The sequence below is a fragment of the Xiphias gladius genome, chromosome 10 (genome assembly GCF_016859285.1).
Source record: "Xiphias gladius isolate SHS-SW01 ecotype Sanya breed wild chromosome 10, ASM1685928v1, whole genome shotgun sequence".
NCBI lineage: Eukaryota > Metazoa > Chordata > Actinopteri > Istiophoriformes > Xiphiidae > Xiphias > Xiphias gladius.
The window spans coordinates 24,557,242-24,578,943 of NC_053409.1; the positions used below are offsets into that span (position 1 = coordinate 24,557,242).

The 21,702-nt window shown below is 42.8% G+C and overlaps 1 protein-coding gene across 3 annotated transcripts in view; it reads left to right on the forward strand.

The window, feature by feature from the left end:
* brf1a (BRF1 RNA polymerase III transcription initiation factor subunit a) overlaps positions 1 to 21,702 on the forward strand; it is a 119,956-nt gene that overhangs the window by 54,192 nt on the left and 44,062 nt on the right. For all 3 annotated transcript variants that reach the window (XM_040136505.1, XM_040136506.1, XM_040136504.1), the window contains exons 13-15: positions 19,074 to 19,135; positions 20,170 to 20,251; positions 20,504 to 20,559. In XM_040136505.1, the coding sequence (XP_039992439.1) occupies positions 19,074 to 19,135; positions 20,170 to 20,251; positions 20,504 to 20,559 (200 nt within the window). The remainder of the gene's footprint in view (positions 1 to 19,073; positions 19,136 to 20,169; positions 20,252 to 20,503; positions 20,560 to 21,702) is intronic.

Sequence of the window (21,702 nt, forward strand, 5' to 3'; positions counted from 1 at the left end):
GCTCATCGACTAATGGACAAGTGTCAGTATCAGCAAGAACTTATATGTACTCAGACTAATTTATTATTTTTTGATTGGTGAATCCGCCCATCAGTTTTTTTTTTACATTGACTTGGAATTACTGTCACACACAGCTGGGAAGTACTGCTGACAATGTGTCATTAATGTCAATAAATTCAGATTCTTAATAAGTAATTGTAGATCTCTCCTGGCTTTCCAAACTTCTTTGACTGTGACAGAAGGGATTGAATTGTATCCTAAGCGGTAAATTGTTAAAAATGAAATTTGAAGGCACAGAGCAAAACCCGAATGCACCAATATGCAGTAGCTCTCGCTCTCCCTCGAGTCTACACATAAAAAAGTCACGAATTGAATTTAGTGAGCACAGCAGAAACCCCGAATGCAATATGCAGTAGCTCTCCGCTGCCCTCCCCGAGTCTACACAAACAAAAGTGTTTGTCCTGTTTCTCCAGCTGGCGCTCCACCTGAGAGCACCGGCTACAGAAGCCGGTCAGCCGCGCAAGCTGCCGCCGCGGTTTATCGCCGCTCTGTAGGTCTATGTACAGAGATACTCAAGCTTCTGAGCCACAGACGTACGAAAAAGTATCTCGACGCATCGGCTGTAGTAGTGCGTTGTATTAGGTTTGGGCTCGTAGCTACAGGTTAGCACACCTCTCTTTTCAGGTTTCTGCCTCAGCTGACTCACAATCTCCACATTTTCACATTAAAGACAGGTTTTATGTCTTTCTGATCTTCTGCCTTCTGGGGGTTTTCACTCCAAACGTCTCCTTTCCGAGTTGGATTCAAACATTAAAGTCGTACAACAGTTAAAAAAAAAAAAATTTTAAAAATGGGGGGGAAAAAAAAAAAACCCCAACAAATTTCCTCAAAGAACTTCGGCTTCATGCGTCAGATCTTTAGTTTAACTCCTGGGACTGTTTGGTGGAAACGGACAACTTATGAGTATTTGGCCATGCTCTCTACTCTGTTTATTTGTGTGTAATGTCATTTGTGTGTGTGTGTGTGTGTGTGTGTGTGTGTGTGTGTGTGTGTGTGTGTGTGTGTGTGTGTGTGTGTGTGTGTGTGTGTGTGTGTGTGTGTGTGTGTGTGTGTGTGTGTGTGTGTGTGTGTGTGTGTGTGTGTGTGTGGTTTTTGTGGACATTGGTGGCGGAGGGCAGGGCACTAGAGGACGTGAAAGAGGGTGTAATTTTAGATTCTCTCAGGAAAAGACAACAAGAAAGAAAACAAAGTAAAAAGAAAACAGACAGGACAGTTCGGAACATCCACACAATCACAGTTTGGTTATAACTGTGTTTTTTACTAGTGTGGAGACTTAAGGCTCATTATTTTCTGTTTTTATCAAAAAAAATTTTACTTTTTTTCACCAAAAATACCCAGATTTTTAAAAAGGAACTGGCGACTTTCAACTGATCTGATTCACCCAAATTTTTTCCGTCCCGATCCTCCAAAAAATTCTTGTCCTGATTGCCGATGCAAGAAGAATATGAAAACGGGGAGAATGGGCAAATGAATTGCGTAATGTGTGGTAGATTCCTTCTGAAAAAGTAAACACACAACAAACAGACACAACGGTGAATTTTTTTTAGCCATGTTGGTGTTGCGTGGGTCTAGGGATGGCAGTGTTGGTCGGTCCACCGCTTTGGTCCAGAGAAAAATATCTCGGCAACTGTTTGATGGCTGCTATGAAATTTTGCACAGACATGACTTTGATGATCTTCTGATTTCTCCTCCTGACACCTAGTGCCATGAGCAGGTTGACATTTTTAGCTTTAAATGAAATATCTTTGTAACTAGTGGGTGGACTGCCCTGAAATTTGGTTCAGACATTCATGTCCTCCTCGGGACGAGTTGTGAGAACTTTGATGAACCCCCTACAGTTTCATCCGGCGCCATCATTGGGTCAGAGTTTTAAGTCGACCAATACTTTGGTTCAGTAACACCAAACACTTGGAAAACCAAAGACACTCCCATCAGCTGCAGCTATAGAGACTGTGTTTAGCGCGAGTTGGGAAACGCAAGCATGCATTCAGCTCAAAGCATGGCTGTGGCGCAGCCTCACAGGGCTGCTACCATCGCTATAGCCCCTTCGTGTTTCCCAGTCAAATGTCCCCTGCTTTTGAACGTTTAAATTGAATCTTATACGTTCTGGGCCTTGGAGAGCCCCAGTGAGATAAGCTGATATCCATTTTTCTTCCCTTTACAGTCAGAAACACACTGTAGTTTGACGTACAAATTATTGATGTGCAACGTGCTTAACAACTTAAATAATAAATATTTCTCTTTTTCTAACCGTTGGTCCAAAAATAATTGACCGTTATTACCATTAATGAGTCAGATTCAGTAAGAGTAATGAATAAAGTTGGTACTTCTCTTGCCTTATTGACTCCCAGGAGGATGTTCAAAGTTTCTATCATCCCAAATAAAGCGCGGTAAGTACTTAATTACCTATTAATTGTACTGACCATTTTGTTCCTATTCAGTAAAAGTAGTAAATAAGGTTAGAACTGACGTATCAGCAGAAGATTAAAACTTTGACATGTTTCCTTCCCAAAGCTTATGAACTGTGTGAATCCATTTTGGGAACCCCCTGTTGCCACTGAAACAGTGACAGCTGCTGTGCTTCCCTAGTCCAACTCTTTTCTGTCTTCCACCCTCTTTTACTCCACTCCCTCACTTGACGGCCTGTCTGAGTAATGGCATTTTCATTAGCTCGTACTATCGGAGGCGGAACTGAGAGCTGAGAGCAGCCGGTCCGGCCAGCAGCCTGCCAGCAGGAGGAACGTGACTCCGGCACCTCAGGACGACTTTGTCACATTCGTCTATAGCCGAGTACTTCGGGGAGCTCTGCCTCGCACCATTAGAGGCAGCATTGATTGAGGCACGCTGTTTTCAGCGGAGCACTTAGTTCAATCAATGACGGTCGCCCTGACCTGAACTACTTCGGGTGAGCACAGCTTGCCGGCTCTTCGCAAACCACTCTGCCGTTTTTCTGGGAAAAGAGCTGTTTGTGAAGTGTGTGAAACTTTAGATTTCAGCAGGGCGTTTTTTGCTCTCTGAAGAACCCATTTCACTTTTCAGATCTAACCTGGTTTCACACTCCATTTTTGAGGCAGTTTTATAAGGAATCTGACATTAGTCCCCGGACAAGAAGTTGTTGTCCCGAAAGACATTCTACCTTCCATCCTCCTCACTAACGGCAATTACTGCGGTGAATCCTGGCTCTCAGCATTTCGGGGGTGTGGTGTAAGCTCTCTGACAGACCTGCACTCTGACAGCAGCTCTGCTGAGTCAATTATAGTCTTTTAAATGAGCGGCATCTGTCTCGTCTCTCTCTGTCCACAGATGAGTCGTTCAGGGATGAAAGAACATGCAAAGTCTCATCTCCTGTTTTAGCAGGGCCGCACTTTACCTCCTCTGAAGCAAAGAAAGATCTACAGGCTCCTTTGTTTTGTCTTTTTGGTATGCAAATGAGGAGAGAGAGAGCCCTTCATACCAGGAGGTCACTGGTTTCAGCCCAGCGGCCACCAGTGAATTTCCTACAATTTAGTGTAATTTTCTTGTGGTGCAACACATGCTCGATTTTGAGATTCACTTCAAAAATATGCAGAAGAAACAAAAGCAACCTCACAAAATATGAGCTCAACCTGTTTTTTTAATTTCTTTTCCTTGCTTTAAAGGAAAAAAATAGTCGAAGGCTGAATCTGTGACAAAATGACCTGTTAAGGACAGATCTCAGCTGTGAATGTGTGTAACTGTAAAAAAAAAAAAAAAAAAATGAAGCAGGGGGTTCTAGAAAAGCTGAGTTACACACATCCGTCTATTTTCCTTCCTTCAGATTAAGGGATATTAAATAATCTATGACAAAACCATGGGAGAGGTAATCTGCCACCACCCCGAATCCTGGAGTGAAAATGCTGCTTTGTCATTTGCTTTCTTGGCTTTGGCACCGAACATCTCTTTAGATACCGGTGACTTGCTTTTATTCCACATCACTGAGCAGTTTCAGAATCATGGCTAGAGGTGAGAAATACATCCATTTGATGTCAGTCGGTTGAGCGGCGAAATAATCACTGCAGACTTCGAAACCAGACACGTTAAGAATTAATTTTGGGTTAGGGACGAGGGAAAGCATTATGTCCGTAAAGGATGAGTTGGAGCTGACTTCCCAACTCGCTGTCTTGTTAGTTCAGTCAGCCGAATAAACCAGTGGATTTAAGCACTGTGGTTTTTTTATGGTTGACTAGATGAGTCAACTAGGAAAATGTAAAAGGGGCTAGTTGTTCAAAAAAAGGAAAATGTCGATGCACTAAACTTTTAAACTTGCAAAAAAATTTTATCAGGGATGAAATCCCTTCAAATGGAGTTTGCTACATCTATTTCATTAAAAAAAAAACTTCTGCACAAAATATCAATCTCAGGCAACAAAAACTATGGGAAAACAATGTTACCACGTGAAACGCCAACGTACAGGCTGAAGCTTAGATGCTTAGATTCACAAATATGTCCAATTATTATCTAATTATATTTGAGCTGCATCTAATGATTATATTCCTTTTTATTGATTTAAAAGTCAGTGAAAATACGCCAATTTCAGCTTCAGAGAATCCACGATGACTTCTTCAAAGGTCTCGTTTTGCCTGGTTTTGCCTCGAAAGGTATTTAGTTCATTATTTTACGTGACAAAAATGAGCAGCAGATCCTGCCGTTTGAAGACTGGAACCTGAGAGTGTCTGGAATTGTTTCACCTCTTTTGTTAGGAAAATAATCGATTATCAATATAGTTGCCGATTATTTTTCTGTTGAACGACTAATCAGTTGATCGAAGGATTGTTTCAGCTCTAAATTACAGTAAATCCTCCATTTTTATAGTTCTAATGTACTTACAAAAAAGGCGAGGAGTTTCCAAACTTCACCTCGACTTTTAAATACTGTCGACACCGCATGATTATGTCATTTAACAAAAACACATGAAACCACACAAAAAATGGCCCTCTACAATATCAGCGACGGCCCTCGCAAGTATAGTGCATGATGCAAATGTGTGTGTTTGGGTGGGGGGAGGGGAGACGAGTCGAAAGACACGAATCCCAGCTCCTAGGATTCAAGAATTATATTTGAATTACCGGTGTTGTTCAGTCGACGGCAGTTTAAAACCCACGGCCATCATCTGCCGTGGGATGGTAAAAATCAAGCGTATTGTCCCTTTAATTAATAATAACTCATTGCTAATTCATGCAGCTAATCTGTTCTCAAACTTATCCATTTGCTAATTCCCCTCATTTCCTATCTGCCGCCGGGTCAGCTGGGCAGGCCTGCGTGAGTGGGCGGGGCGGGGGGTAGTGTTTACAGCGCCCGGGGCGGTACAGTAGAGCTTGACGGACATATGGCTGGATGGGACACGACCTCTCAGAGGAGGGGAGCGACAGAACTGGATGGCAGGCAGGCAGAGAGGCGATGACAGCGCAGGGAGACGGGCGCCACTGATACACGGCAGAAGCAGAAGAAGAGGAACAACGGGCTTATGTTTATTTCAAGCTCACGCTGCTCTCCGCGGACGAACAGTCGTACGCCTTCAATGAGTCAGTACAAGCCAAGCTGCAGCAGTGTGGTGTGGAATATGAAATCAGGCTGTCCTGTGTGTGTGTGTGTGTGTGTGTGTGTGTGTGTGTGTGTGTGTGTGTGTGTGTGTGTGTGTGTGTGTGTGTGTGTGTGCGTGTGTGTGTGAGGGAGAGAGTTGCAGTTAGCAGTCAGTCTCTCTGGTGAGATGGCTGTAGCGGCCCATCACAGCAGCCAGCTGTGATTGGAGATGATGTGCGTCTTCTGGCCCGAGGAGGGAAAAGGAAGCTGTCTCGTCTGCCGCCGCCAGCCTGACGGGAGATGACAGCTACCGTTTAGCAGGCAGGCAAAGGCAGGGGACCGGGCGCCTCCGGCTGTTACGTCACGGCAGATTTCACTGTCTCACCCTCCTGCGCCCCCCCTTCCCCTCTGTTATCAGGGGTCCCCACCCTGGTCAGGCAGTGACTCGAAATGTTCAGAAAAAGTATGAAGAGTTTTTTTTGTGGTTGAAATGACTTATTAAAAACCTGCCATCTCAATACCATAACAGTCTGCATATGGCTTTGATAAAGAGAGACGGTGCTGTATTTTCTTCTGGTGACATCAAACGCCTCAAAACAAACTACAGTATGTTTATGTTCACCGGCAGAGCAGCTGTGTTTAAGGGGCCAGTATAATCCATCCGAAGAGGCCTATCATTTCTCATGGTTACGATAACATTAATGGTCCACGCAAAATGCTCGCGTGGGTCGTCAGTGACAACGCAGTGGGGTTAGAACCTGTTGGTCCATCTCGGTGCGTCGCGCCGAACAAGCATTTTGAAGTCCAGCGAAGAAGTAATGTGTCGCTCTCATCCAGAGAAATGAAATCCCGGTTCTTGTCGACCTTAGGACGGACTAAAGTAAGGACAGCAAGTGTCCAAGCCCGAGTTACCAGAGGATGAATTTCAAAAAAATGCTAGGTCTTTTAAAGTCGCCGTGAGTGATGGAGATTTGAATGTAAACGACGTAGATTTTCTCTGTTGCGGGAAGGATCCTCACAAAACAAGAAGTACAGACTCTAAGTCTGGACCCTTGATCTCCATATCAGGGGTTGAAATAAAAAGAATTTACAGCGTTGTGACTTCTTGAAAGGAACAGTCCTCCGCGCACCTTTGGTCAATTCAAATTGCATTTATGCTAAAGTCTTCAAAGTGGACTCTGGCTCCGAGCTGAAAGCGGAGCGGGGCAGCAGGCGGCGTCTCTGCTGCTAAGCTACATCAAAGTTAAACTGTTAATCTGGGCAATTCAAGGTGCAGGGGAAGTGTCTCTCAGTTCTTGGAGGCAGCAGGGAGACGGCGGGAAGCTAGAGAAGCAGATGCTTAGCTTAAATGTAGCAGGTCTGGTTGCTCACATTCGGCCCTCCTGTGTTTGGCTGCCTGTGATGAGCCCTTGAGCAAGGCACTGACCCCAAAGGGCCGAAAGGAATTCAGGACTTTGCTGATAAAACTGTTTTAATGCAGAAGCCCTTCTTGGTCCTTCTCTTAAAAGTTTCAAGTTAGGACTGAAAGTTGGCAGTCGGCAAAGCAACCTCACTACAAGGTCCATTTCTAGTTTTTACAGAGCTTTCCGTCGAATCGCATGATCTTCCTCCCCAAATTTGTCGTGGAATTGTATGCGTTCGAATTTTTTTTTTTTTTTTCCTGACCTTGCAAAGATGAGAGAGTGTTTGCCATGATCGAAAGCTCCAGAGCAGCTCGTAATGGCCCTTGAGGTGCGACTGTTTTTCAAATTGTTAGGATTGAAAAAATTTAAAGATTCAACACGTCAGCCGTAATTATCAGCTTTTGCTATCACTTACAAGAGAATCATTTTATCATTTTGAACCAGTGTTCGTTTATGATACAGAGGTTTCTACAACACCAGACTTGCTTGAGATATACCAGAATTTATTGCAACTACGAGGCATTTCGTGTTCTGAGTCAGGGATGTGACTTCTGCTTATTTTAAACTGGGGGGGACAGAATACAACAATAGAAGCAGAACTAGATGTAGAAACTTGATTCTCTGGAAAAAGTACATTGACACTTCTCACCACAAAATCATATGTGGAACTTTCTGAACATCACAGACTGATGGGTAACAGCTGAGTTTTCCTTTGAGTCAACGTCTCCTCTGCTGATTACTTCCATAGGAAGTTTGTAAATGTTTTCATGCGGACGAATACGTGGTTTGGTGCATCCAAGACACGGAGCACTGATTTGATCAGCGTGGCGAAGGCAACATTTGGCTTAACATTCCTGCGGCAGTCTGACATTTCAGATGTTTGATTCCCATGCACAGCAAGCGCACACATTAAAAAGTTCTTGTTTTCATGACGGCATTCTCCAAATTCTTCAGCTGTGCCACTGAGACTGCTGGGACAGACCAGAGTGTCCTCCTTATTCATCAAAGAGTCAGTTCATGATGTTCTCACATTGTAGAGTCACTCAGTGCTGATGATTAATTCATCCTGCTCTTGTGATGTAAAATTACAGACTGTTTTTGGAGAATAGGCCGAATACTGAAGCAGGACAAATTGACGGGACATTTCTTTAATCGGGGACATTTATTCACTTTCAACACGAAAACCCTTGGCTAGTTCATGAGAGGGACACGTGATTGTGGCGCGGAGAGGAAAATGATAAACACCGCAGCTGGCGAGGAGACAAAAGTGATGTAATGTCGGCGAGTCCAGTTTTTAGTTCAGGGCGCCTCTTCAGCAGGGACAAAATAAAGTTCAAACGCAGCTTTCAACCAACAGCGGCGCTTAAAAAGTGTGGTTTTTGTCATGACTGTGAACCATCAGTGTAGCCATCTTGATTTCTTCTTAACTACGCCCTTCTTAGACTGTCATGTTGTTTCACTGTCGTAACATCGTGATGCTGTCGAGATGTGATTTACTTGACTGCTGTGGTTTTATTGGCTGAACTGCAAATAGACAACATGCGTTGGTTTGGCAGGATAATCGCATCCGAAGAATCTTGAAAGAATCATGATGATTTAAGGCGAAGCAGCACCGCACGAAAGTGAAATTAAAAAAATTCGTCAATCTGTCACTCTTCAATTCTGAATTCCAATAATTTTAATATCTACCACGTTTCCAATATTTTAATGATACGAACGTGAAAAAATATTTATAGTGAGGGAAAAAAAAATTGGAGTTCCTGGTAAGTTTTGAGATCTGACAGTGGCTAAGCTAATGTGGCAGCAGGAGTGTGTGTGTGTGTGTGTGTGTGTGTGGGACTGAGTCAAAATAAACTGCAGTGTGTGTGTGTGTGTGTGTGTGTGTGTGTGTTCATGGTAATGAAGGAACATGACAGTCAGAGCAACATGTCTCTATATCTATAGAGATATAGATACTGTATTTATCTCAAGCTTTCCATTCAAACACAGTACTTGTTAGTAGGATACGTGAACCTAGTTTTGGACTTTCAATGGGATTTTCTGACTATAAGAAAAATCTAGAAAAACCACCAGACTGATATTTTAATGAACACTGTCCAAAGCTACACATATATTTATGAGCGTAGCTTTCAAATTTGAACAAGTGGGCTTCGTTGTGCCTCCAGGAGTCCTCCTCTCCACCAGCTCCTGTATGTACCATACCTCCCCGCTGCCCATTTTGCATCCTGGGGAGGAGGAGGAGGAGGAGGAGGAGGAGGAGCAGGTGGTTGAGTGGGCGTACACTCAGCCAGGGCTCCTCCAAGGTCGGGGAGGTCACGTTTAATGGGCTTGCCCGGCCCGCCCGTGTCAGCAAGAATCTCTCACTCTATTTATTGCCTCGGCTGGCTGGTTATTTCTCCGGGGCAGAGCTGGCAACGAGCCTCATTACCTCATACTACTGCAGGGAAGGACTTTCACACCATGAGCTGCTGCTTTTTTTTTCAAATTTATTTTATTTTTTTTCCCCCTCATTTCTCTTTTTTTGCATTTGACGCACTGTGCTGACAACCTGATCCAGGGATGTGCAACTGTAAAACAGGGGTAAATTCCTGGATCAGTAAAGTAGAAGCAAACGCTGCAGATAAAACACGTCTTCACTTTACTCCTGGTAGGATCCTTTTTTTTTTTTTTTTGGGGAATCAGAGCAAAACAGAGCTTTGGCTACATGCAGAATAATAGCACTAAACCCAGCTATTGTTGTAGTTGCCGTTAACTGGGTCACGCACATAAAAGTGCCCAGCCCATGTGGACTCGTAAGACACAAAAAAATAATGTTGCGGTGGTGAAATAATAGTTGTCAGAAAGGAAGAGAACTTCTCACATTTAACATTGCAAACAAAGAACTTTGTCTTATCTTCCAAGCTGTACTAGTAAAAATCTGCCACAAAAAGGCTCCAATCCTACACTCAAGTTATTTAAAGAAGTTTACAGTTTATTTAAAGGCCATTATTGGTTGTATTTCTGTGATATGACCAAAACGACATGCGCTTTAATGTCGTGATACTATCTGGGTACTACTCTTCTCGGTTGTCGCAAAATGATCAGTGTAGCTGAGCTTTTTGATTAGTCCAAAATAGGGGGAAAAAAAACAAACAATGGACTTATTCTTAATGTAAATCGCTTATCAACTAAAAATACCAAATATTCAGTTGTTACATCTTAAAAAAATTGAGGATTTGCCTGCTTTTCTTTGTTTTATTTATTTTTTTTTTTAGGATGAATATGTTTTACATTTTAATTGTTGGTAAAAAAACAAAAAAACAAAAACACAAGCAATTTTAAAGGAATAGTTTAATATTTTAGGAAATGTGGTTGCTCACTTTCTTTGTGAGAATGAGGATTGGTTCCATTCTCGTGTCTATAAGTATGGAGCAGGACCCAGGACGTAAATTAGCCTAGCTTAGCACAAACCAGCAGAGGCCCTGCTCTGAAGTGTCGGGCAGATGGATAAACAACCTCTTTCTTTTAAAAAAAAAAAAAAAAAAAAAATAGTTCCAACATGTAATTCCCTCTGAGACCGCAAATTCTTGTCTGCAAATTTTCCATTTGTGTCCAGATTCAAGAAACGAGACATAACGTGTTAGTCAGTTAGCTGCGGAGGTGTCGGCTGGCACATTTTTGAAACTTTGGTCAGAGCGAGGCTAGCTGCCCCCCCCGCTTCCAGTGTTTATGCTAAGCTAAGCTAGTCGGCGCCCGTCTCCAGCTCCGTGTTTAACACACAGACATGAGAGCGGTGTAGATGTTCTCATCTGACTCCAAGGAAGAAAGCAAATAGGCATAAATCCCCAAATGCTGAAGTATTCCTCTAAGACATCGCTGTTTTTGACTTTTTGTAGACCCAGCTGATTTCTCTTATCAGCACCTCTCTTTTCATCTCATTTCTGTAGCAATTTTCATAAAACACCAGTGTTTTTCGCATGTATCAGATTTAAAACATCGTGTACTCCTTTCAAGAACGTATGCATGGGCATTGAGGAGCCAGTCTGCCGGTCATTTTTATCTCTTTGCGGCGGTCATTTTGTTTTGCGGTTGATTTCACTTTTTTCCATCTTAAAATCCAGAACCTTGACAAATTAAACTATCTACCTTCATGTCAGCTTCTCCTCCCTGCAGCCCTGTGGCCGAGCTCGGTGCAGGTCGAGGGGCTTTGGTATGTAGGGGAGGATCAGGATTGTTGCTGACATCAAGGGCTGTGAGTCTGGATAATGTGGGCTCCGTTTGAAGTGTGGATGATGGGTGATCCTGCAGCACTCGGGCTACACAGACCCATTCATCCTCCAGATCACACACACTCTTTGTTTTTTTTTTTTTGGAAAGGGGGAGGAGGTGGTGGTGGGGGGCAGCACAGGAGGTGTGGAGGAGTCAGCAGACTGCCGCTTCCTTTTAATTTAGCCATGGTGACTTTTTTCATTTTTATTCCTGCTCGCCCCTCGTCTTTTCTGTCACCGTCGTTCTCCTCAGATCAGGCCGAAATGAAATACAGCCCAGGATTAGAAGGAGATCAGTGAACTCCTCCTAAGCCTCCCTTTTCTCCCTCTTTCTCCCTCTCCCTCTTCCAACTGTCTGTCTCAACCTTTCTCCTTCTCTTTTCTGTATTAACTTCTCTCTCTCAATATCTTACCTACCGTCTTCTCCATTTATATCCTCACAGTTTTTAACTTTGTCTTTTCTCTGTGCCTCCTTTGTCTTTTCTTTCCACTGCTGTCTGCTCATTCCTCCACATCTTCCCTCCTGCTACATTTCTCCATCAGTCTTTGTCTCTCAGTCTCTTACCTACTTCATTCTTTCTCTCTTAATCTTTCCTGCTCAGCCTTTTTTTTTTTCTTTCTCTGCCTACTTTTCTCATTATTTCTTCCCCTTTGCTACTGCTGTTTTTCTCTGAATCTCTTTGGCATTCATTTTCTTCCACATTTATATATTTTTTTTCTCTCTGTCTCTTAAGGCTGGTGATAGTCTATTTTTCTTATTGTCAGCAAATCCCATGAAAAGGCCAAAACCTGTCGTCCTAATAGCCCGATGGGGTGATTTAACGATCAGTTGTCAAAATTCCCATTAGCTGAAAGTCGTTTACTTGAAAGTTTAACATTGTACGGGAAAATTCAGTAGATGGTTTTCCGGGAGCCGTATTCACATGCTCGACCCAGAAGTCCCTCGAAAAGACCAAGACCAACGTTGAATCGATTCTACTAACAAGCATTGTGTGTGTGTGCGTGTGTGTGTGTGTGTGTGTGTGTGTGTGTGTGTGTGTGTGTGTGTATCTTACTCCTCTGTGCCATAGAGCTCTGCTGTTGTTCAGAAAACACTGGTTGGGTTTTGGTAGCCGATTCCATTTCGGGTCTGGTTTACATTTGGTAAAATACCAGAGTTTCACCAGGCTCCAGTGTTAACAAATCTCAAACCTCTCATCCCTCCTCACATATTTTTATTTTTTGTATTCTGCAAAAAGTACAAAGTACAAAAAATTTCAGGTTGTCGGCTTTTCATCTTAAGCTGTCGCCGATCGTTGCTTTCGTCATTTTAAAAGACAGTCCGTAAGTGGCTCGATGACGGGTCAAAATAAATGTTTCGGCTGTTGTCAAGTGAACGTGCCTTCTACGTCTACAACCGCAAGCGGATTGTGTTCTTGCTGACCAGCAGAGTGGCGAGTCTCGCGGCGACTCCTCGAGTCAAAACGAACACACGGTCACTTCACTTGAATCTCACGAGTCAGGATCTCCCGGTTAAACTTTCACACGTGTCATTCTGATATTTTCAGCTGATCGACACAGAAATTCTGAATTAAGACCTCCAGATATTTGTCAGATACATTCAATCAATCCGAGTGTGGGAGTTCATTCAGGACCTTTGAAAACAGTACAAAGTAGTCTAAGCTCAAAGGCCCACTTACTTGCTTTTTGAGCTCCATTTGCGGAAGAAGACCATGGAGCCGAAGTAGACCATGAGATGTACTGAAAAGCTCTTAAAAGCTTATATATGGACCTTGTTTTGTCACATTTATTTGCTTAACATTTCATGCTAATCTTATTTTCAGGTCGTAGCTACACTAAATCAGCAGGTTGATTGAACCGCAGTTTCTTAGCCAACAAAAGGTGATTAAAAATCTAAATTGAATCCTTGAGTTTCAATTTTTTATAAATTTTAGTTACCTGTAAAATAATTGAAAGCTGAACCTGATTAGATCCGTTAAAGGGATTTGAAAGGATATTAATGTGATAAAATGCTTTAAAAAATCCAAACCTGCACTGTTGGACTGGGTGACGTTCCCTCACTACAGTGAAGATATTTTGAGTCAGTCCCATATGCATCACAAATAACCACTAGAGCACCAAATCTGGATTAATCCGCTGCTGAAAATAGTCCCCAACAAATGCACTCTCTCCTTTTGCTTGAGTAACGTTTGTTAAGAACTGCAGTGGCCAGCTGTTGTAGAAAATTAATGAGCCTCTTTAAATAATGAAAGTATGTATTTGTGTGCCACTTTTTAAAGATTTGCATCTTGAATAGGAAGCAGTGGGCTTGGGGCTGAGAGCCACGGACAGAAGCAAGGAAGTAAGAAAGTGTTCAGAGAGTAACTAACAAATTGGTATTTTCCTGGGATTCGTGAACAGCAATAAAAATATAGAACCAGCATTATCCTTTAATATCTCCATATCTCTTACTTTCTGTGTTTGGCTGAATCCCTCACTCACCAGCTCTCGCTCCTCCCTCCTCACTCCCCCTCATGTGTTCTTTTAAATCTCTTGTTCTCCCCCTCCCTCGCCGGCTTCAAAAGGCCGTCTCCTTCACCTGTTAGCGTTTGTCCCCGCGGGGCACGTTTTCTCGGTTTCTTTGTGTTCCTTTTTTCTCCTTTGGTATTAGAGAGCCTCTGCAGTGAAGCATCTTATTCTCCTGACCACATCAGACAGGCCTGCCGCCACCTGGGACACAGCAATGTGTGGGAGACGGGGGGAGTGGATGGGGGGGGTGGTGGTATTTTTGGGGTATTTCCGAGGCAATCGGGGAGGGGTAGAGGGGTAAATCTGGCGTCAGGTTACCTGTCTGTGAGGACCGGGAGACAACAAGGTGATAGAGTTTACAACCCGCGGGCATGGCGGCGGTACACGGCTCGCAGAGGGATCGGACTGCTGCTACGCCGTCCTTCTCTGTTTCTTACTTGATTTATCTTCAGGCCCCGCTGCAGTGTTCGTCAAAAGAAATTGAATTTGGCATCTTCTCACACTGCCGCTGAACACACCGCTGCGAGCAAACGCGAGTATCCTCACCGTGACGCCAGATGAAGGAGCTCACAAGACGTGACGAGTGAGGACATCGGTTGAAGAAGTACCTGCACAAATAGTTATGCTGCAACCAGTGTACATAAATGTGGCCTGCGGTCAGTTCCCTGACACTGTCGACCAGCTGCGGGTGATGGTGTATTATGGAATGATGAACCAGGATGGCAACAGATTTCCACAACTTGAGCGGCTCATCCTGTGCACGCTGCAGAGACTGTAGTGAAATTTTGCTTTTTCTTTTTCTTTTTTTTTGTCACCAACTTGTCAGTTCAACACGTGGTGAAGGTCATTGTCATCATCAAGGTTACATGCCAGTTGGGAACTTAATAGACTAAGGCCGCGGCTAACGATCATTTTCACGATCAGTTCATCTGATTAAATCGATTCATCGTGTTGCCAGTGAAATTCCAGAAGGTCCCAAGGCGACCTCTTCAAATTCTTTGTTTTATCCGAGCAACACTCCGAAACCCAAAGATTTACATTTTACTATCGTAGATGGAAGAGAAAAGCAGCAAATATTCACATTTGAGGAGCTGAATTTAGAAAATATTAGTAATTTTTCTTGAAAAATCACTGAAAAGATAAATTGATTGTCAAAATTGTTTTATCTCTACTTGACAACAAGCTTCATGGCAGACAAATTTGCCAATTTCTCTCCAAGCAGATAGTTTTAGTTTTATTTGCCCAGGTTGAGATTTCTGACTCCACCTCAGTGTCTTCTCAAAAAACTGTGCCCCTGTTACTCCAGATAATCCACAGACTTCACTATTAAAAAACAACGGTGACAGTGAAATTGTTTATGTAGACGTGCTTTTTCAAATCTTGTTTTTCAATTCTGCGAGCCCGATACTGTTACGGAACCTTGTTCAAAGTTTGGTCGCACTATAACGAGTCACTAAGCTGTGAAGGCCAAATTGGAAAAATTCGACAAAACATCTGGTAACTTTTGAAGCTGCAAAAATTTAATCTTTAGTTTCTTCTCTCCTTCTTATTAGCAACAAGAAGCGTGCAAAACATCCAGGTAGCATCTGCTCACTTTTAGTCAGTGCCCGTCACATTAGCTTGGTCAAAATGGAAAATCGCCGACAGGAGGAGATTATTTACATCAGCAGTCGCTAGTTAGCATTAACTCTGAGGGGAGATTAACAACAGGCCAAAGTAATGCATGGCGGTTAGTTTCAGATTTCAGAAGTGATGCATAAATGTTTTAACTGTACCCCTAAAAAATAAAATAAAATAAAAGCAAAGTAAAATGTAAAGGGGGGAGACATGAATCATAGTGACAGATTTCTTAAAGTCCAAATAAATACAACCAAAAGTTATCTGCATCACCAGACACGGTTAGAAGTAAGAGAGAAATATCGTTGTTTTTTGCTTATTCTGGATGAACTGACCCTTTAAATACTGTGTAAACTTTGACGCACTACTTTTATGACATTTTTGTGAATTTGAAAAATTCAGCAAAAGTAGTTTGTTACCGAAGTCGAATGAACAGTCGTGATTACTGGTCCAGATCTCAGTCAGAATGATCGTTTTATAACCACTGCCTCTCACAGCTCCCCTTCCCTCAGTAAAGAGTTAGAGGTTTGTTCAAAACAAAAAACCGAAAAGATGTTTGGGGGGGATCCTGTTTTTTCTGTATTGATATGCAGGCAGAGTTGGATCTTTGAGTTACTAAGCTGCTGCCAAAAGACCTCAGGCTTCTGTCAGCCTGGACAGGAAGAGGAACCTAGTTTTCCACCGTTTACTAGGTCATCAGGGAGGCGATTTCAGTTTTCCTCCAGGATTTGGAAGTTTTGTAAATCTCGGCTACTCTCTTTCTTCTGAAGAGACGACGTAAATCCATTTTGTCCTCATTCAGTGTGGCCCTCAGCTGTTTCCGCTGATGGAGGCCAGATGGCTGCAGATGTTTTGTTTTCTGTTAATAAGGAGACAATTCGTTTAGTCCAGCCTTCACCTGTCACAGATTTACTGTAGGTCTATGTCTAAAATTGGGGGGGGATTTCCTGTGGTGGTGTGACACAGCACAGTGGTCTGACCATTTCAACACAGTTCAAAGATTTGTCCTCAGAACTTCAAAACAAATCCAAAAATGTTCTTGTTGTATTTGCTCATTTTTAGTCTCCTCCATGTCCCTTCATCTCAGTTGGTTTTTCGGTTGGTTTGTCAGTTTTTGTTTTTTTTTCAGTGTGGAGAGGGACCAGTTTAGCCATTCAGTCAGAATTGTGATGATTTAATCTTTGAAGAAACCAGGGCGCTCACGTCTTATGAAAAGTTCTTCATTATTTCTCTGAGGTTTGCGACAAAGTTCTAGCTCACAGGGGCCTCTTCAAGGTGCGTTAAAAGGTTGACGTTCTGTTCATTGTTTTGTTTTGTTTTTTAAGGTGTCGCTGTGTCGTTTGGCTTTACCATCTCTGAAATCTGCATAGTTTTTGAGAAATTCAGGTGGATCGATCACCCAGAATGACCATGTACGTAAATAGGACTGGCTATCTAACCTCCATACGTTATATTTTTGTCTTAGTTTTTAGCGCTCTGTCCTCCCCTTTCCTCACCAAGGAACGGACTTTTTCCAGAACAGTCTCCAGAGTATAAATCTTAAAACGCTGGCCTGGTGTTTCAGTACAGGGGAAAACTGAACGTAGGCTGCCCAGTCGCGGCCGTAAACAAAAGAAGACGACTCTCAGTTGCATTCGACATATTATAAATGTCAGCACACACAGTGCAAGGTTTTTCATCAACCTGGATAAACAGAAGAAGACAAAAAGAGAGAAACAGAAAAAGAAGTGGCAGACAAATGGTGATGAGAAAAAGCTGAACTGCAACAGTACAGGTGATCACAGAACAGGTGGGGCCTGAACGGAGGTTGACCTGGTTGCCCTTCAAACTCCGTACTGGATGTTGGCTATGATGAAGTTTGTCATTTACCAATGAGTAGAGAATGAATAAGAAGTGATTTACCGGTTTTTTTGTTTGTTTTTTCTTCCTATTGTTCAGGCGTTTGACTGAAGGCTCTTTATACGAGAAAGACACGGGAACGTTATTCGTTGTTTTGATACAAAAGCTGCGTTTTAAAGTCAGGCGGCTCGGTACAGATGTAGTCTCGGACTAGTTGACTTACTCTTTGATCACATGTGTAACACGCATGTAACTCACTGTTTTATTTAGGCAAAACTTGTGCGGCTTAAACGCTGATGCACTGGGAAAGTTTGGTTTATTTTTTTTGGGGTATGTTTATATCTCACAGACAAAGGAACTGAAAACGGTATAATTTGATATTACTGCTGAAACTGATACTGTTGTTTCCAGCACTGGTATAAAAAAAAAAAAAATGACAAACACCACCCAGCCCTGCGTGTAACTCTGACATCCTGGACTCAAATCCAGACCAGGACCTTTGTCACATGACATTCACCTCCTTCTCCTGGGCTTTCCAGTCTCTGTTTAGTAATAAAAAGAACCTTAAGTCTCCAGATTCCTCTGCACGCTCACCAAGAACAATTTTATGGGTTTGATCACATTAGCGAGTGTAGATATATCAAAGCGGCGGCTGAATAATAACTCAGTAATTGCACCTTTCCACCCCCCTCCTCTCTCTGGGGTTGGACGGGTGTTATCAGCTCTTAGTCTCGCTGCCTCTCTGCCTCCCGGAGCTGCCGATCTCTCCCAGGGCTTGTCTCAGTCTTATCTCGGCCTCACACTTCACGGAGAGGAAGTTCTTAGAGGGCTGGGCCCGACAGATAGCGACTGACCTGTCTCTTCCCTCTGGAGCGGCTTTCTTTTTTAAGGAAGCTGCAATCGGCTGACTAGATTTTTGTCCCCCGCCCCACCACCGCCTCAGCAGTGCAGCGAACACACCTTTTACTGTCTGAGGAGGGGTGTTATTCCTCTTCCTTGTCTATCCCCTGTGTGCGGGCCTGCCGGGAGTTCGAACTCGAGGAAGGAGGGCCGCTGTGAACATGTCAAATGCAGAAAGCCGACAGAAGTTGAGCGACTCCTATAAACCTGCTGCTTGCTGCCTCTATAAAACCGCGCTTTCCATCCTTTCTCTTTGATTGACTATCTGATGTCTGTAGGCAGCCAGAGAGGAGTCACCCTTTGTTCCAGAACCGCTAATCAAGGTAGAGGATCGTTGGAGTGAAAGCTCCTGAATTTCTGTCAAAGCCTGTAAAAGACATTAAAAAATCTTTTGTGTTCTTTTATCAAAGCCAGTTAGATTTTCTGTGAACCTTTCTCTTCCAGAATTGAACCGCGTGCACACCTGGGGATTTCATCCGCCTCTGTCTTTTACCAACACATTAAAATGTCTGTTGTTTCACTCTTGCAATCAGCTCCATCGCAGAAAGACACAGGTAGAAGCGGGAGACCGCGTGTCGGGCCTCGCAAGCGCCGCAGCATGAAAAATGCAAATTGCCGTTTCAGCATCTCTGTGTTTTAAGAATAAAGCGGGCCGCAATCTAGAGAGCGTATCGTAATTGAAAAGAAAGTATGTTAAGGTAGATCGGCTTAAACGCGAGTTAAGCCTATTAACGTCTTATCGGGAGTCACAGTGCATTTTATTTGCTGATTAACCCCCGATGGAAGATGTTCCACTAGGAACAGATGCAGCAAAATGTGGGAGGTGTTTTTTTTTTTTTGTTTTTTTTTGGCCAGCTGCTGTTTCCTGTTTTTACCCCTCTGGGACGTTGAAGCTGCCATGAAAAATATGCATTACAGCAACTTTTCTGTGTGTGTCCGCTCTGATTTTTGTCTGTGACAGATGGTGCCGCTGACAGCGGGGAGCTGGACCTGAGTGGGATAGATGACAGCGAGATTGAGCTGGTACGTACCTGCTGTTTAACGAGCGCCATTCAGTCTTTACACGCAAGCTTCCGAAAATGTTCAACTTCCTAAACGCTCATCAGGGAAGAACCCCCCCCTTCTCACCGCTGGACTGAATTCCTTCTCCCGCGGGTTCCTTACGAGCTCAGAAAAATTCACATCTCCCGCCTCTGTTTTCACCTCTTACACTGCAATTTGCACAGTGTCGTAAAAGGTTTTCTGTAGGACTGTTAACCAGCAGGAGATCTCAGAAACTTGTTAACAGATTTCAGTGAAATTTTGTGGAAAGTTTGGTCATGGGCCAAGGACCAAGGGAATACCAGTGGGAGAAGGGAATCTTTCATCATTCCTGCTCTTTCCTCTTGAGCTACTGCACTTATAGAATGAAAAAGTAATACAGCACATAAAATTAATCTTTTTTTTTTTTTTTTTTTTTATGGATCACTTTTCATAACCCAGGTTATAAAGGGATTCACACAGAGATTCACACGCTAAGGTAACAAAAGACATTATCTGTGTCGGAATAAAGACAGTCATGGGACGCACGTTTATATCAGTGTGCATTTTGACGCAAATGTAAGAAAATCTTCACATTTTCTATGATTACAAATAACAAATTTAGAAGAGTTATATATTTATTTTTTTAAGATTTAGGTATCGGGTTTCCGAGACTTTAGTGTTTTTGACGTGTTGTCAGCAGTACTGTGTTTACTGCACCTCGGCTTTGTCTGATTAACACAAGGACACAAATCAGTCGCAGTATGTTTCCATCAACTAGGGATCCCTCTGCTTGGATGGTGGCATTAGTATGTAAAATATATAATCTATAAAATTACCCTAGTTCTTAATTAAGCAATGACAGCTCTTAATCATAAGAAATTGCATTACATTGTACAGGCGATCACGATATAATGTGAGATTAAGTGAGACAACATTTAGCGAAAGATTTTTTTTTTTTTTTTTCTAGCAGTAGCTCTGGTCTGACCACTGTTTTCTTCTCCTTGACCCCCTCTGGTCCCTCTGCCTCTCCGCAGTATCTGCTGGATGACAGAGAAGTCAAAATCAAGACGGCGCTCTGGATGGCGGAGAACTCAGACTACCTCAAAGAGCAGAAAGGTACTTTCAGGATGCAACATTATTTCTGTGCTGGTTGTGTTTCAAGGCAGAATTTAGCCTTTGTGTTTGTATGCAGTGGCTGGTTTGTCCCAGAATGTGCCTTTCAGTGTTTTATCAGCCAAACAGAGTTAAACCTCCAACTGAACCCACCAGCGTTTAGCTTGTGGCCTGTTGTGACTTCCCACAGCATTGTATTGATATTGTTATCTCATAGTTTGTATATTCAGGCTGGTTCCTGTTTATTTTTTTCAGAAAAGGAGGCGAAGATAGCGAAGGAGAAAGAGCTCGGGATCTACAAAGAAAAGAAGGTAACAGCAGTCAGCATTAAAAACTCTGAGATAAGGGTGGGCGGGTTTGTTGGCGCTGTCTGATGGTCAGACAGTCTGAGACGGTCTCAGAGGAAGAAGAAGTGAAAACTGACCGAGAGAGGTTAAGTCTGGCATCTAGACAGTTGATCCGTCGGAGAGAAAATGGGCAAACAGGCCGTAAGAGAATTAAAAAACCGCAGTAAAAAAAATACCATTCAGATCTGGTGTCACATGACTCTCATCATATTTTGAGTATCTTAAGTTATCAAACCAACCAGTATTCTGACCTGAGGGTTCTACCTGTTATTTACACAAAATCTGCAACCCCAAGAAAACCTGCAAGAAAGTTGCTAAGGCTGCAACTAATGATTATCTTCATTATTGATGATCTTTTATTATTTTTGTTGTTTTACGCTACATGTCAGAAAAACTGTGAAAAATGTCCACCTGAATTTTCAAAATGTCTTGAAATTGCTTGTTTGGAACAAAACCCAACGATATTCAATTTGCAGCGATATAAAACCAAGAAAAGTAACACATTCTCACATTTAATTAATGATTTTGTTAACTGTGCTGATACAAAAAACGAATAAGAAAATGTGTTAGTATTAAGACAGAGGTTGGACAGAGATGGTCAGAGAGACAGGAAAACAGTTGGGCAGTAGACTTAAACAGTCAGGTAGACTGACACAGAGATGGAGTGACACTGTGAGACAACAGATAATCAGACAACCTAACCCCAGACCTGTGGAACTGGTTCCCTCTCATTTCCCATTACTTGTTTTGGCTCGGCGCAGACCCTTTGTTAGACCCAACATCTGCACACCGGGTTTAACTCGCTGGATTAACTGCAGTGGAACAGAGATCTAATGAGACATGGAGCCTCCTGGCAGCACTGATCCAACCAGCAGCAGCCTGTCACCAACGACTGAATAAATAAACAACACGAGGGGCAACCTGGTTGTGTTTATGCGTGACAAAGTGGGCGCCCTTTTCTGGTTCATAAATTGCCTCAAATCAAATCTGTGAAGACACTATTGAGATTTAAGATGTATGAAATGTGTCTTTAAGTTTACATTTTCAGTAAAGAGAAACTCTGCTGATCTGTAGCCACTCATTTTGAGAGAGGTCAAGGTGAATGTG